Source organism: Strix aluco, chromosome 1 (assembly GCF_031877795.1).
Source record: "Strix aluco isolate bStrAlu1 chromosome 1, bStrAlu1.hap1, whole genome shotgun sequence".
NCBI classification, from domain to species: Eukaryota; Metazoa; Chordata; class Aves; order Strigiformes; family Strigidae; genus Strix; species Strix aluco.
This window is the reverse complement of record NC_133931.1, coordinates 149,970,511-149,988,724: the sequence shown is the minus strand read 5'-3', so window position 1 is coordinate 149,988,724 and position 18,214 is coordinate 149,970,511. Positions and strand designations below refer to the sequence as shown.

The window sequence follows — 18,214 nt, the reverse complement described above, 5'->3', positions numbered from 1 at the left end:
TTCAGGAACAGGCTGTGAAATGGCAGCAGCCCCTGAGATACCCCTGAAATAGCAGCAGCGTGGGGGACGCGCAGTGGGAGAAGCAAGAACAGAGACAGCAGCTGCAGCACGGTTTTGCTCCTCTTCCCAAGGGAACGGAGCCGTTTCTTACTGGGTCACACTTGCAGAGTTTGAGAAATGCTAATTTTAAATTCCAGACAGAATACATTATTTTGGCTTAGTTATGTTATGCTGCTGTGCAGGCCCTGTGGCAGAAATCTGAAATATGCAAAGTAGGCAAACACCTTAATTATTTTAACAGCAGATTTTTCCCATCAGAATTCCAAAAGTATCACATACAGGTAAGTTACATCTATCAAAGATGAAGGTCAAAGCAGGAGAAAATAAACTATCTCAAGGTCACAGGAGCAAACGCTGTAAATTTTGGTCCGATTACTGTCAGAAAATAATGGAACATTAGGAAAATTACCGTTCTGTGAAATGCAAGAAAAAGATCAGATATTGACTACATACACGAGTACTGGTATATCAAGTATCAAGTTTAATTGATCTGCTACTATCAGTTCATTTAACCAGAAGATCCATTCATAGGATACTGCAGTTCAAGATCCAGGGAAGTAATACCAAAATCTAGTGTAAATTAAAAAATAAATACACTTCATAAATTACTGATCAGCAATCTGTTTCCTGCTAAATGCTTTTTAACCAGCTTTTGAAAAGATGTGAGCTGGGGTTTATTTAGATAACTAGCACACAGGAGTATATAATGCATACTTTATAATATTTATGTTCAAATATTTCTCATATCATACAGGGAACAATTATATATTTCATTATGCAATGTATAAAATATTTAAATTCATTTGCTATGTGCAAACAGCAGCTAATAAGCAAGTCTTTGAAATCATACAGGATCACTTAGCTATTGTAATAAAGGAACAAACGGGGCAATAACCCCAAAGGGACAGTATACTGTGAATTAAATACTTGTCTACCTTTTTTTTTTCTTTTACAAAGCTGCAGCTGAAAACTCTAGTTAGCTTCTGGATGCTTACTCACAGGATCTGTTTTCAATCACGTGAAGCACAGCGAGTCTGGCAGATTTCAACCAGACCTAGCATAAGCTGTAGTGCTTTATTTCTGTTAAACTCACAAAGGTTGCATATAAGAAACAAAGAGAGCAGGAGAAATTTTTTTTTTTTTTTACAGTGTCAGGCAAAGATTATTTACCAAGTATCATATAAGTAGGTGCCACCTACTGAATAGATGGTAAAGTGCACGCTCTGAGAGCTACACATCATCATAAACAAACGCTCAAGAAGTGCCCACATCCACATGTGACTGCTTTAGTCATCCTCCTTCCTTCATGTTTATTCCTTCAGTGACTCAGCCGCAAGCTTCATTTGCTGTGAGAAAAGGGGAAAAAGAAAAGGTATGCTAAGTGCAGTGATAGCATGACGGATTACACAACACAGCAAAATATGAAAGCAGGACACTTCCGAATCCAACTGAAAAAAAAAACTACACAAAAAAATTAACTCGAGCTTTGGCAGTTGAAAACGCAAGTCCGTTATTCCTGTCTTTTACAAGTGACACAATTTTAACACAAGTATTGCTTTTCCCACCAGAAGACTCAGCAAATTATGATGCAATTTGTATGTTAATTAATTTTTTTCGTGATGAATAATGCCTTACGCTGAAATTACTGGGCCTAACAGATACAGGAAAAAACCTTCTCCCTCAGACTTATGACAGGGGGAACTGCTGTAAGAACGACAAAACGAAAAGCCAGGGGAAATGGCTGTTGTACTGGAACTGTCTTCTGGCACTCCTAGGCAATAGCTGTGCTCATGACAGCACACGGTGAGAGCCGGCATCGCCACCGCTGCGCCTGGAAATCCCCAGCCCCCATCTCTGGTCACGCCTGTGTGTAGGGGCACTGGCAGCTGCTTTATCTCTTCTTGGGCAGCACTGGCTGTTACCTAAAACAATGGCAGCGAGCACAGATGGGTTCAGCTGATGGGCTTCACGGGATATCCGCTCTTACATCGATACCAGGCTGGAATTCAGAATGCTTATCTCTGAATCGCAGATTGACTTATTTATTTGTTTATTAAAATACACGATAACTCTTTGAGATAAACTTCAGATAAGAAGAATGCTCACCCCAACGAAGGATTATGATATCAGAATCTCAGACACAAAGGGAATTAAAAAAATATTAATTATTCCTTGTTATAGCAGATATTCATTCTGAAGACACAAATGCAATTTGTTTAGTTAGTGGGAGAATCTGCCTACTGGCCCCGTGGTATGCAATTTTTAAGGTACATTCTTTACAGATGTAAAATTTTAGTTCATTGCAAAGTCTTCAATACTGTAGAGGGGTTTTTTTATTTTTAGAAAACTCATAAAAGTCATTTAGCCTTAAATATTTACATTTTCAAGGGTTCTTAAAAGGTCAATGAACTAGTGACACAATGTTGCCCCCAATCTGCCATTGCACTAATGTTAAGCTGTAACTGTATTCAGTATTTCTGTATTACCCTTTTTTTTTTGCTGTTGAATTGAACAAAAACATCCTGTGATATAAGGAAGAGGTAGCAGCCTGCTATGGTGATATGTGTTATTTCCACTCCTGTCGTCAACCGTTTTTATTTTCATTATCTTAGGACATCACCAGAGAGATCTCAATGTGAAACCAGAATAACAATTGCAGGCGTCAAAAGTATCTGCTGAGTAAGAGAAACCAGAGCCACTCTGAAGCTTCTTGTTAAAGAGGATGTTTCATAATACAGAATTTACAGAGGCAATAAGAGTGGAGTTTAAACTGTGCCAAAGGCATCTCTCACCCATCACCTGGGGTTATCAGCTAAGGGTCTGGCAACATCTGGAAGGCTGAAAACCACCCTGACAGACTAAAAAATAATTACAGTGACTTAACTCGCCAAAGAAAGAGACTGAGACACAACAGTCAAAGAAAGGAGACTAGACAGAGACCAGTCCCAAGGACAGGGTGAGGAGCAAAGGCAAGGAGATGCACAGCACTGCTGGAATTCAGGAGGCCATAGGCTGGTGTCCAGCACGACAGCCTCCTTCATGGCAATTTGGCAGACAAAGAAAGAAAAAAAAAAATGCATGGACATGAAAAAATGTGAGTGATCATATGAAGAAATAATTTCAACTCCTAAGCAGCTGTGTAGTTTCCGTATCATCCACCCAGTGGTGGATGGACATGTGCTTCTGAGTTAAAGTTCTTTCTTTCGTGCTTGTACTTTATTTTATACCAATGGCCCAGTACATACGAGCTATTAAAAACACAAATATGTAATAATGCTATCAAAAAAAAAAAAAAATGGAAAAGAGGAAACAGCAAATACAGTGGACACTTCTATTCCATTTCTATCCTGTAACATCAAGATGTCAGATTGCTTTAACACAGCACCTTCTAATTTTCCTTTGTCGCTAGTCTGTGCCTGAGCCCATTCCAAAACATTACTCTGCATGATAAAACCCACCTACAATAACTCTTCTTTACCGTTTTTATCTGTATTTCCATGCCATCTACAAGGGAAGTAAAATTAGTTTGTGATACAAATATTTATATGCTTCTCCATAGCAACAGTGCAGAAAAAAGCCATAGCTAAATGCTGAAATACAGATTCCTCTTCTGCATCCTGATTCGCTTATTTAAATGTCTGTATAAAACTACAGCATCTTAATTAAAGTGACCTCTACTTCTACTGTAAAAATATTAAAAAGATACAGAAGTCAGCAATTTAATTCAGTTCATGATTCATCAAATTCAAACCTGATTCTTATATTTTAGCATGATCTTCTTAAATTCTGAGCATTGTTGTAACTACACAGGGATTGATGAGGAAGGTAGAAAACTGGAAAGGTATTTTTATCCTCTGATTTCTGCAAGGCTTGCCAAAGTCTGGAAGAAAACCAGGCACATGACTATTAATGATGACTAGATAGTAATCTGTCCAAAAATTCTGTACAAGTGGTACTACTGTCATTTATTTTTAAAGGCACTCTTAATTTTAACTGAGCTAATCTTATGCTAGTATTCTCTTATGCTGGCAATTTTATGCTACTATATCTAAAATATATGATGAACAAACAAATTTCACAGCTTCTTCAGTGGGCCAGTGAGTAGAAAAACCTCTTAAAATAGCTTCACATGCTGCCACGGCACACACAGCCTGGGCAAAACCAGTCCAAATACAGTCACATATTTCTGGAAATGAATCATAAGCAATGTGAGGACCCCAAGAGCTGCTTGTTTCATTTCTTCTTTATAATTTCTAATATCAAAACATATTTTGCAGTACCTGGCAGCACCAAGCTCCCCTAAGAGCTATCACTTCGTCAAGCAATGAGTAGTGGCACCATTAAACAGTGAAATTCTTTTCCAAGTTCAGGTTGAAGAATTTTTAAATTTTCTTTTCTTTTACTGCGAAAGGAAATGTTCCTTTTTACTGAGAAAATATTTCTCTAGGACAACAAATGGGAAAGGGAGTGTATTTTTTTTTCTGATACTGAGAAAGGGAACTGACAAGGTACATTTTAAGATTAAGATGGGCCTCTGATGGCCCCAACAGGCTCACTGTGGGACCCAGTTAACTACTCTTCCGTCAAAGAGACATCTCTTTGTAAGTTTTAAGTAGTATTTTAAAAATATTAAAAAAAAGAGGTATTAAAAACTTCTCAATCTACTTTTCAAACCTACTGGATCATAATGAGAAAGAAAAACAATGCTCAGTTGAGGGGTATTAAAAGCCTCTGTAAACTACCCAGAGGCATAATTCAGCAATGAGTTGGCTCAAGAAACCATTCTTCATTCATTATCAGCTGAGAGTTATGAGTGAAAGGTTTATGCTTCTGTTTTGCAAAACAGGTGGCTGGTGCATGAAAACTGATCATGCAGTCCTGCTCCCTAGCAAGCTAGGCCTGGCTCCGCACAGCACTCAGGATCACATCTCTCTCTCGCTGTGTGGCCGTACCACCTTAGTTTTATGCAGCACACTTACCAACAGTAGCCCATGCATGCAATATATACGTGAAGCATATGTTTAAACTAGTATTAGTTTATTGTAGCAGGGCTACAGTGTAGTTTATTCTAAAATTCTGCTGTTAGGGGTTGCTCTAAATATTTATCTGCTGTAATTCAATAGATTTGCTATTTCCATTTTATTAAGTTTAAATTTCTTTGTAAAGCACACAATATAATTAGACAGTACTTTCAGTAGAAACAGCAAAAATTCTTCAATGTGGTTTATAAATAGGTATTACCAATTAATTAGATTTTACTACATTTCAACATTAAGTTTTCTGAAAGAACTTTAATAAAACATAACAGATACTTCACACCACAAATGCAGTTGCATACCAAGCCTGGAAATTAGGCTACTTCCCTTTTGTGTTCACAGCCAGAAACACAAATTTTAGTACAGAGGGTGTTGACTGTAGTTATAAATGACCAGTAACTCTCCAGTTAGAGGGTCTACAGAAGTCTGATCTCATGATTTAGTGCTACGAACAATACTACTTAATATATGCAAGAAAAAGAAAAAGCTACAAACACGAACTAACAGAAATACACAGTAACACCACAGACCTCGACTAAGCAAAACCAGTTGAGTTGCCAAGGGATTTACCACCAGCAGCACTAGGGCTTTGTTCAAGCCACAGCCTCACTGGAAATCCAGGTCGCTTCTGCATGGCATGAGGAGAACCGTGGCCCACCTTCGCTTCCAAACCCTGTGCAGAGCACCCACGGACGACGAGCTTTGCAGCTCGCTTTGCGCAGCAGGGCTGCTTTAAGCAAGGACATTGTTTGCCCTGGTGTGAAGCTCCATTCTGCCCCTGTGGCTGAGAGGCATGTGCTGCCTTTCACAAACCCTACCTTGCAAATCCATCTGTGACCTTCTTTCGGCACTACAGGATGACAGACATAACCCAGCATTTGTGCTGTTACCAGTGCTCCCTTCACACACACTCAATCTAATCAAACACCCTCAACTTTCCTATATGGTTTCTATGGGACAGCCAACACTTTATCAGGTGGCTAACAGTCTTTGCATTCCTCGCTTCTTGTTGTCTGTTTAATGTTGATTTCCTGCACTTGCTGAGCTGTGTCAAATGCTTAGAACATTGTTATTTTCCAGTTATGCTTGGCCTCGGTAACCCAGCCTCTACTCTTAATTTTATCACTGCGTGTGTTAACACCAACTGACAATTCAACCGCAACAACCTGAGAAAAACAATTTTAAAAAAATAAGAAGCATTTAAAAGCAAAAAAATCAATGAAACCTGGAGTTAATGACTCACTGGTTTGGTGCTGTTCCATATGCATACTCAATGTACACATATATTTGTATATATGAAGAACAGACATGTAAACAGCCATATAGTTAAATACAAGACACAAAGGCAGATGTTTCTAATCAGCAACTCCATCTCCTGCTTTTCCTGTATTCACCATGTAGAACAGCTCATTTGCAGTTTACTGCTTAAAGAAAGTGTAGTGTTACATGGTATCTTTCCCACTTTCTCAAATTAATTATAATATGATATACATGGATATATATTAAAATTATTCTTTCCTAGTGGTGTACACTCACAACAAAGGTAGTTTCTTGGGCCTTGAGCGGTTTGCTGACAACTGCAAGAACTGTATCAGCTTAATCTGTAAGTACCAGCCAGTTCTATATAGAAGAGGCAAATTAACACCCACTTCAAAACTCAGTAAAGCCTCTTCCTCATTTAATATTTTATTCTGTGTAAAAGTGTAAAAACTGATTTAATGGAAATTTGTTCTCGCTGATTATAATGGTGGAAAGTTGTGGTAACTTCATTATCTAGAACCACAAACCTTCCCTCAAGGTATTTGAGCGTGGCACTGAACACACTGCAGGGAACTGAGCTTAAGGACTTCAGGTTTAGGGTAACTTTTAAGCCTCATTTCTGACTCTGACCAGTATTTCAGCAGCCTCTTAGTTGCCATAGCTGGAGATGATAACTGATGCTTGTCTACAGCAACAATAAACACCCTCTGTACTAGTATACTCCTCTTTATAAATCCCAGAACTTCTGTGTTATACCATACAGCCACAATATAACACTGAGTGCTTATTTTCAGTAACTCATCCAGTACAACCGTTAACAGTTCCTGAAAGCTATTGATTTCCAGCATATAGTTTGCCCCCTATTTAAGTAGTATGATAAAAGACTTGTAGGAACAATTTCACAGCTTCCTTATTTACCAGAGCCAAGACCAAGGGCCCTGTGATGCTGCAAACCAGTGAAAGCAACTCTCTATAAAGAAAAGCCATACATGAGCATTAAACAGCCAAAATGCAGATTTTTTTAGGAGGAGGTGAGAAGAATTTTAGACTGAAGATAAAGAAACAAAGAAACAAATGCTGAACTGTGTAGCTCCATGGAAAGGACTCTGTAAGCAATTACAATAATTTAACTTTTTGATGACTGAAAAGTTACCAAGCACTTCAACTATTATCCTCTTTACCTCTAGGCTGCATCTGGAATATTGTGTCTAGTTTTGGTATAAGGAGGATACTGATTCCCTTCACCAGGTCTAGCCATGGGACACAAGATGGGCATGGAGTTGATGCACATGCCCTGTGAGAAAAGGCTGAGACACCTGCCAATATCTACAAGGAGGTTAGCAAGAAAATGGAGACAGGCTCTTTGCTGAGGTGCACAGCAAGAGAACAAGAAACAAAGTGGTCATAAAGTAAGAAAAAAAATTAATTTTGACTACAAGGTTAACTAAGCACTGCAGCAGGGGCTCAGGGAGGTTTTGCAGTCTCTGTGCTCGGAAGTTTCCAAGACTTGGCTGGAAAAAGCCCCAAGCAACCTGATCTGAATTTGGTGTTGACCCTGCTTTGAGCAGGGCTTAGGACTAGAGACCTTCTGAGGTCCCTTCCAGTCTGAGAGATTTTTATAGTTGTTCCTACAGGAACTGTGACAGAGAAGTTTGCCTGGACTCTACAGATCTAGACTGGAAATCTGCCACAACAAATAGCAGGTAACAGCAAAAAAAAAATTCTCATCTTTCCTTTCTTGTATGCCTAATTCATAACAGAATGTCAAATACAAAAAGCTAGTGTTAATGAAACAGTAAGTTTGCAAAATTAGTAAGTGCAGAGTCAGGAAAACTTGCAGAATCACATAATATGTGCCTTGGAGTACTGTGCCTGATTAACAGTGCTGTGAGCCACAAGGCAACCCCATTTGTAGTAGATTTTTTCCAAGGTTTTTTTCTGATCTCCTTCATATTGTCTCTGATTTAAATTGCAAAGTATTAATTAATACTTATTATACCATTCTTACTGTATTAGTCACCCTTTGCTGAACCTTGTTTTAGTTCAGTAGATAGTACAAAAATGCAGAAATAATAATAGGAGCCACATTAGATAGTATCATCGAATTTTCTTCAGAAGTATAGCTTATGTATTCTGACACTCCCTCAGAACATTTAAATTATTTTTAGCTTGTTTTAGATCATATTTCTTAAAATTCACTTCTTTCACTGTAACTGACCATGTAGTTGCAAAGTGAAAGATAAATACACAACGTTAAACAATATGTCTGAATGCCTCAGGAAGAGCGTGTGCTCTAACCACACTCACAGGATGCCAGACCAGCCTAGCAGATGCTCTCCCCTTTAGCTTATGCAATTACCTCTCACCCAATAAACAGTCTGTCAATAGATTTTGGAGTCAGAAACTATTGGATAGCTATGAAAGCACTGATGCAAAAATATCCAAAGTGACATGACCTTGATCAACATGAACATGGGAGTAGAGGGGTGGACTGCACAATCCTTCCAGATCTGTGCCTGTCAGTCATACATTTCTTTAATTTAGTGACTGGGGTCACGCAGATTTCACTACAGTTTAAGGGTGTAGTTTGTTCCTAGGTTAGTAGCACATCAACAATGTTTTAATGATTTCAGGGTGAGCTATGATAAAATTTATTTTATCATGAGTTTTGGACAGTGTTAATTACCAGTTTGCAGTTACTAGTTACAATCAAGAGAAAACGGGTGAAACAAACCATTCTCCTCTCTGAAGTTTAACAAGCTTATATGCAAAGCATGATGCCCCTGAGCAGGCACTTACCCTTTGGAACAGATTACCCTGCGCTTTGAGAGTTTAATGAGACCTCTGGACACAAACCCCTAATACATGGCTATGCCTGACACTGAAGCGTAACTGCAGACATAGCTGCGTTAGCCTTATACCAACTGTAATAGCAGCAACAGCCTGGCTAAGAACCAGGTTGCTCAGTATATGCTAATTTACTCCTTAAACTCACATGCTTTGCACTCACCCTGACTCATGATTCAGGAGGCACAGCTGAGAAATAGCAAAACCAGCAAAACTGTGTCTGAAAAAAACACGAGCACCAGCGGCAACGGACTCTAAGGCAGTCGGTGGCACTGCAGTGAGACAGCCAACAGTCCTTCCTCCTCGCTCTTCTGCTTGAATGATAAAAGTGCTCAGGTGATGTCAAAAATACACAGCTCGCTACAACTTCTGAGAAAATATATGTTTCGGTCTAACACTTTCAAGAGAAGCAAAGATATGTGAGCTCCGTGCTTGCATTTTTTACAACTTAAGGCTGAAAGGGACCTGCTGGGTTATAGACACAAGCCTCCCTTGAGTGCATAAACCCACGGTGTAGAGGTTTAGCCAAAGGAGACCACACGTCTATTCCAGTATTACACATACCAAAACCCACACAGTTTTTGCCAAAATCCTTTAACAAAATCTATCGTACAAAAGGCAAAAGACTAGTTTAAAGTATTTAATGCCACAAAAAGAACAGAGGAAAAAAATCAAAGAGCATGAACATGTCTCCTTGTAATCTGTGCAACAGCAGGGAATAGACTGTGTGAAAACCAGAGATGGTCTCTCAAAATGAATTATGCCCAACCCTCAGAAGACAACAAAAAAATACCTCATAATCCCAGTACTTTCTGGCCACAGAATTGGCCATCACTGAAACCCAGGCACACAAAGCCCAACACCTAAGCACCCAAAGCCCCAGCACCGTGTCCAGCCTCTGCTCTGCCAGCAAACACAAAGGCACGCCTAGGCCCAGCCCAAGACCAGCTGGCCTGAGTTGTAACCCGGGCTCACATTTCTTTCCAAATTCATTAATTTGTGGATCCGTACAGAGCCCTGCTTGGTTTCCAAAAAATTAGTAACAACAACAAAAAAGGTTACTTCTCTATACAGAGAATTATTTAAGTAATCTAGACTGTACTCCTGATATGAAAGTAAAAACCCAACTTTGGGCACTATTTTTGGAGATTTCTATCTGTGACATAAATCTGATATAAAAAGCAGATAAACACGGAGGGTGAATGGCTGTGCTCTGTCCTGCTACCACGCACCAGTCACAATGCTGCAAGTACAAAATTTCCATCTCTCTTGCAGCCGGCAAGAAACTTCAGCCTGACAAATACATCAGATGACACCAGAGAAAACAAACAACTGAACAGTATAAGTAGAAAATATTAAAATATACTGGAAGTATAAACCACATGTTTAGAAATCAGACTCCCACACTAAGTGCTGGGCTGACACATAGCAAAAGCAACCACTCTTCTGAAGAAGTTTTTCCTAAGAAGGAATTTGCCTCTCTGTTTATCTGCCATATCAGCATGGAAAGTGAGTTTAATTCCAAAGTTATTGTTATCACAGTATTAAAAAACTTCACTGCAGTTAAAACTGGGAAAAATATTCAATCTTTAAGGTATTTGGTGAAGAACTAGTTTCAATTATACTCAAGAGTTTAATAGGCAAAGAATTGAAGACCAGCAACAGAAGGGACCTGCTAGGCCATCTTATTTGTTCTCCTCCCATGTAGAGACTCTTCTGACCCAAGTACTTGCCCTTAAAATATAATTTCTGGTAATATTTTCATTCTTGTCTTCCTCTTCAAAGACAAGCTTTCTTCTACTTTCTGTGGGCACTCTGCTATTGCCTATTCACAGACCACTGAAATATAATCAACACAGAGCTGGTAACCAATTGCTAGTTACAGTAATTTTACCAACATTTTGAAGAAATCCATTCTACCAATTTTAAAGTGTTATCAAAGGTCCCTTTACAAATACTTTCAGAATGGCAACAGCACCACTGACAGAATTCCTTCTTCCAAAGACACCTGTGACAAGGCAAATGCCCCTTCTACCAAGTACCCTGCTCCGTGGAAAGACTATGCACACATGGAAAAAGAGGCTACTTGTTCTCCTGTAGTTAAACACTGGGCTAAGCATAAGTATTGATCAGTTACAGGTACTGATTTGCTTTTAAAAATATATTTAAATTGATATCTATCTGATCAAATAAAGTCATATACCTATTCAGATTTCAATTACTCAAATTAGTTATGGTGGATTTATGGTTTGATCTGGCTCAGAAAGTTCTTGAACTAAGCACAGGCTGAGGATGGGAAAATATTATGGGGATATATACGTTAGTCCTGCTCGTTGCTCTATCCTAGGCATCTATTTATTGCCACTTTGGGGTCTGGCCTAGAGAAACCCTTAATCTCACAACCCTTACGCAGATACACACACAAAGGACACATATAGCTTATTAAACTTGCCATTTTTCATTGAAGATGCACAACTGGATACAAAGCATTATTCTTAGAGAACTACAAAAGATTGTCTAATAAGCACGTAGGAGAATCAGAAAAAACTTTGAATTAGCTTGCACATATTTTGAAGATGAGTAAAAGGTTGGTTTGGTAGTTTGGTAGTAGAAAAACTCTGTTTTTCTTCAAAATGAGTAAAGTTATAACAGCTAAGTATATCAAATGATAGGTATACCAATACTTGTAAAGTAATCTGCTGTGCCTGCAGTAATTTTAAACAACCGAGCAAAGGGTAAAGGTCTGGTTTCCTTGAAGGCAATGGCAAAGTTCTCGTTTACTGCAGTGAAGCCACACTTGCCCTTTATGTGCTTCCTAGGTTACAAGTGAAAACACTCTTCCTTTTTTCCAACAAATTAGTGGGAAGAAAACCTCTTTGCTACAGGTTGTTCACTGCATTTGTTCAGAAGTGATGTAGTGCTGGATTGGTAAAGTTTCTGTCCCTCTGTCTGCTTTTTCACTGGAACAATGAAGTACTCTTCTGCGTTAGGTCAATGAATTGCTGTCCTTAGCAGTACTGCCGAGCCCGAGGTGCTCTTCCTCCGTAGCCCCCTTCTTCAGAGCTATCTGTATTGCTATCAGAGACCCTAACAAATCTTTGTGGTTTTCTGCCTCTAATACCATTAGCAATTTCTTTGCAAAGCGTTATGAAATTATTTTTCAATAAAGAGCAAGCTATGGAAAATTAAAGCTGTATAATAGCTACTATTTTCAGGCTGAAGCGATATGAATTTTTAAGCAGCTTTGTAACATGAAGACAAACAACAATTTGTAGATATGCTGAATATTAGTATGTACTCTGTTTCTGAGATCTGCTTTAGTGCCTTGGAACACCCTACACTATGTAACTGAACAATTACAAAAAAAGATTTTCGGATGAGCTTCAGATTGGAAAAAATACTGGAATGATTTCTGACTACTTAATTTTATTATTTTCAAAGCTCGTCAACCTTATAATCCCAGTTTCTCTCTGTTAACTTAAATGTCATGCAAAACAATGCATAAAGGCATAAGCAGATTACTTGTATTATGTAAAATACATATAATTTTGTAAGAATTTATTTTAGTAACACTAATTTTTAGGTTTAGAACTATATATTAAAACTCTTACCTTCTAAACAAAACTTGAATAATTGCAAAAAAGAGTAAGCATACTGAAATTATTCTTTAACTTTTTCAACATGAACCTTGTATCTATGCAGCCTTCTCATGCACAGATAAGTCAATTTTCATACGCCTTGGTAACACTCCTCCTTATTTTTCTGCTTTTTCATTTCTTTCAAGTATTTCTGCTTTCTGTATTAAAGCATTTTACTCCCTTTCCTTATTTATTCCTTGTCCATTCCCTGTCCTGTGTTCTACCCTCCTAGTTGCACCCTCTCCCTTAGATTTTTACTTCCAATTTCTTCAAACTGAGGAATTGCTCCCTTCTGCATCTAAATTCACTGGTCGGTAAGGGTCAAACTTGCTGGCAGAAAAACCGCCAAGACGACTGGCCCTGGAGGCTGGCAGCTCCCCGGTGGGAAGAGCCGCACTCCTCCTCCCACTCCCATCCTCCTGCTCCGCTTTTCAGGAGCACTGGGAAGGAAAGGAAGAACAAAGTACCACTAGCACAGCCCCACTTTGCTGCTCTGCTCTGAGGGGCTGGATAAAGCCTGGCAACAAACCGAAGCCTCGAAATAAATGTGTTGAACAGATATATACTGCTTCAGCCCAGCCACTGTTCCAGACTGACCTTCTTTTGCTTTAATGGAAATTAGAACTAATAGTGCCAGCTTCAGCATGCACTGAGGGATTAGCTACTGTGATTCATGTTAAATTGCCACAGTAATTTAATTCTATCAAACCTCAAGGCTTTGCTTTGAAATGTTTCTTATACATTGCAAAGTCTTTCTACTGGGTGCCCTGGGTTACCAGTACCATCACATTCCTATTTCTCAATTTTAATCTATCGCAACAATAAATATATTATCTAGCATGCAACCACAAGTATCTAAATAATTTCTCTTCAACACATGAGCTGTAGCACATGAAAACTCTGTCCTATTGCTATAGAAACATTGTACAACCTTACCATTTGTCAGAAAATATATGTTGTCTTATAAATTTTATAGTAAGACCTTTATAAAATAGGTTGTTACATCTGTCAAACCAGATTTAAAAAAAAAAAAAATGCCAGTAAGTGCTGTCAAAGGACTCTAAATAAATGTTTAAAACATCATATGATTTTGCATCAGTAAAGTGAGTTAATATTAGCCAGTGAGTCACCTAGTTAATTCACTGTAAATTTATGTGATGGTATAAGATGGAAGGTGAACACACATTTCCCACAGATCCTTCAGGGCAAATCAAATATGCAAGCTGGGACAGGACAAATAATCACAAAATATTAACAAGCTGCAGAAATCCATTTCCTGCACTTTGAGCTTGATAATATGTCAGTGCTCACACACTCATGTTTCCTTTTTGGCACTGGAAATAATCAGAAAGCAAAGAGTGAAAATTCCATATATCATTACAGGACCAACAGAACTGCAAAACCTGTGGCAGTCAGTTACATCCTTTCCTAAAATAATTTCCAACTATAGCAAAAGATTTCTTCAATGATCTAAGGCAAACACCTTTCATACAAACAGAGTGCATCATTTTCCATATTAATAGGAAATAGCGGTAATTATTAGTGGTGTAAGGAAATGCATCAAAGGAAAAGAGTATGCCCAGTAAAAAGAAATGGAATTGTAGGCTGCGGTTTATAATAAGCCAGTGTAAAAGTGCATCTACAAAAGGAACTCGGTAGCATCTACACACACAGATTCTCATTCTCTCTCTCTCCCTGTACCTGTATACTGCATCTATACATATATAAAAAAATATAAAAAAATGCATACACACACACAGAAGAACAAATAAAGAAGACTTTAATGATGCTATTTTCACAGGAATGAGCAGTGTAAGTATTTAAATCAGCTTGTATTTAAAGGGGCACTATCAACAATTTTGACAGAAGGCTGTTAGGTTTTGGTTGCCATGTGCTGGTTTTTTAGGTTTTGTTACCTTGAGAATTCTCCTCCTGATGCCTTCCTCATTTGTAACCTGTGAAATCTGGAAATTGGCCAATATTGCTACCATTATGTCATGGGGAATTCACACTTCAGATCAGCAGACAGTATACCCTATAGACTAATTACCTTTAAACATTAATTTAAAATATATATTATATATGTTACTCTATATTACTAAGTATTAAGCTCATATATAAATAACCTTCCAATAATTATATTTGAATTTTACAATCTTATTAACTTTTGATCAAAGAAATTTATCCCATTGAAACTGCCATCTGCTGAACTTGACTTTGCTTGATCTTTCTGTGACACGGGAATAATCACAAATAATATTGGGAAAAATATGCAATACCTTAACAAAATTTTCTCTCTTATGGAATCTGCAGGGGTTCAACTAAAAAGAAGTCTTTATCCTGTGGTAGTGAATGAGTGAAACTCTTTTCTTGATTTCTGCCGATCAGTGAAAAAAAATAGGAAAGAAAATGCAGCTCAGAATTACTAAGATCCATATAAATGCTCTTGTACTAGATGTTTATGCAACAAACTGTAACCTCCACAGCGGCATTAAAAATAATCTTGGTTTTGAGGCAGATAGGAAAATTCTTCCCATTCATGAGATAAGCTTAATACTGATTGATACAGAAAGTAAGCAACTGCTCCCATTAATAGTTACTCCAAAGTTTTGACTGTGTTCACTACACTTTCGTACACTTCTTATAGAAACAACAGGACTGATCACTCCCAAAGAACTAACTGGATGAACTAATTAATGGTTTGGTCCAATAATTTCAACATCAACGAGTCAAAAATAAGTAAGGAAACACTGGGTGTGTCCCACCTGCAGAAGAAAGGTTTCTTACCACATGTAGGCCTACTTTAGTCACTTAGGGTTTCTCAACTTGGCAGACCAGCTAAATTTTGGATTTGCTCAACAGTACTTGCATCAACCCAGACCCATCTGTCTTTCATTTCTTTAAGATTTTACTTCACCACTAGTTACCAAATGTTAGCTACAATGTGGTAAGAACAGAACTCTCCATCTCCCTAAAGAAGCTCCACCAAGCTCCATCAAGAGACAGACTGATTAATTTGATAGCATCTCTGCAGTCAGAAACAGGAAGGACCAAGAGTCACAAGAAACTTACTTTATTTAGCAAATTTACTACTCCTTTATATACATATAGGAGTACTCTGACCTTCTGAAAAAATCCATCAGTTTAAGAAGATGCTGATAAGAAACCTCATCCCTTCAGGGAAACAGAATTCCTTAGTTTTTCAATTTATTTCAAACTAATCAAGCAAAAAGTGCACCAGCACAGAGCTTCTCTTCAACAAATATCCAGCAATCCCTGTTTTGTTTCAGGCAGCCCTGCTCTTCCAATAGCATGTGAAATTGTCCTTAAACATCTAGGGCTGTGTTCCTGCCCAAGGTTTTTCAAGTCTTTTTTCTTCCTAGGTAACCAAAAGCAGTTCGTGGGCAGAACTGTACAAAGCTGTTGGAAACTGCACAGCCAAGCAGACAATGACCTGTATATGTAGCACAGATGTCCAAAAGGACCTCTGGGGCAGGAACTTAACACTTATGCATTTCTGTAAAGAGCTAAGGCAACAGAAGTCCTAATGTGTGTAAGCCCTCTAAGTGCTACAGCTACATAAACACTGCAATATAAATAGTTACCTACCACACACAGTTCTTTTGTCTCAGTGTCTGACCTTAATCTTAAAAGCCTGGGTTTGGTGAGCCATTCTGGCAGATGTACCATCTCCTACATGAGTATTACCAAAATAGTTATGAAGACTTAAAATCCTGCAACTTCTTCCTATTTCTTTCTTATCAATAGCTATGGAGTCAGCACGCATGCTCATGTCTGCTAAACCGTCAAAATATTTTCTTTGCATAGAAATTTACATCCTAACATGTCTGTGAAGGAACTATGATTGGTCACATTCCTGAAAGTTTGATCAATCATTAGAGCAATATCGCTCAAAATATTTTTTGCCTAGCTTTTTTTGGAATGGTTTTAGTATTATCTCCATTTACCTGGGTATCAAATGTAATCGGCCTCTGTCCTTACATAAAAATCTCTAAAGAAAACACTTGCTCTAGTATCAAAAACTGGTTTTCAACTTTGAAAGGAAGAATCCTTGCTTTGTGAATATCTTTGTTGCTTTCCCCTGGGGTTTTGGGGTGGGGTTTATTTTCTTCTTTTTCTTCCCCTAAATGGAGATAGTTACTCTCTGCACCCCTCCATCCTTTCTGCTCAGCTGCCCTATTAATTCATTCCAGAATTTTATCTGGGAGATGTTCCTTTGTAACTTGTACTCTTCATCCAGAATAAGCCAATACTCTACCAAACTTTCAGTGTCTGACAAGGTAAGAATTTCTTCCCAAATAAGGTCATGTTTTGAGTGTTTCCTCCTCTGCTCTGACAGACCAAAGAAAGGACACAGAACAGCAGCAGACTCTTCAACTGAGACGTGCACTACTGCAGTATACATTGCTCTTGACAGCCTTGCTCCCAGCTAACAAGGTAGATAGTACAGCTATGGCTGGACAAAAGGCAACACCCCTGCAGAAATGACTGACCACGTATTGCTTGTTTCTCCATACACATTCCAACTAGATCTTCCACATGAAACAAAAATTGAGGCAGTAGAATAAAAAAGAATATGCTCTAATATGAATATTATCATCATCTGAAGAAGCAGATAAAAAGAAAAAAGATATGCCTAAGAAAAGAAGGGAATCAGACAAAAAAAAAAATCATAGATTGGTTATGCAGTCCTAAAAAAGACTCAAGAACTAAAGCAATCAAAAAAAAAACCCAAAAGGCAGCAAAGCCTGTAAATGAGAAAAAAACCCAAACAGGGCAACTAAACTATTAAGCTTCAGATTCTCCAAATGCTTCTCAGGAAAGCAAATCTTTCTCTTTTCAATCCATTTCACAGGATATATAGCCATAAGCAGTGCACATTACACCTATTACTGGGTGAATAACCTAGAGGACTACAGAGGAGCATAATGCTCTGAAATAATTTCTGAAGTTTTACTTGCTGTCAATAGAAAAGAAAAAAAAGGAGTACTATAGTACCTTAACTTAGAAAATATTCTGTTTCTAGTCCTACTTTTTCATTTAATTTTCATCTATTTTACTAAAACTTTAAAATACAATAAAGCTTTAAAAAGTATCTGTCTGAACTTAGTTCTTTTGCCAGGTATTTTCCTCCTGGCTTCTCTAATCCGTTTTATATGAGCTGGCATCTTAGAAAGTATGGTTTGGTATGTAGAGCCTAACAGTACCATTGAAACCTCCTGACAGCTTGCTTCTCAGAAGCAAAAAGACATTATCTCACCAAAAGACCTGCTCTAAACAGTGTTCTCTTTTGCATATGAGCTACCTCTCACCACATGCCGTGTTACCTGTAATTTGTATAACTGCACATCA

General features: G+C 38.1%; 1 protein-coding gene across 2 annotated transcripts in view; it reads right to left on the bottom strand.

Moving 5' to 3' along the window:
- Window positions 1–521: 521 nt before the first annotated feature.
- ANO10 (anoctamin 10) overlaps window positions 522–18,214 on the bottom strand; it is a 129,864-nt gene continuing 112,171 nt past the window's right edge. For both annotated transcript variants that reach the window (XM_074839543.1, XM_074839552.1), the window contains exon 13: window positions 522–1,406. In XM_074839543.1, the coding sequence (XP_074695644.1) occupies window positions 1,371–1,406 (36 nt within the window). In that variant the 3' untranslated portion in view covers window positions 522–1,370. The remainder of the gene's footprint in view (window positions 1,407–18,214) is intronic.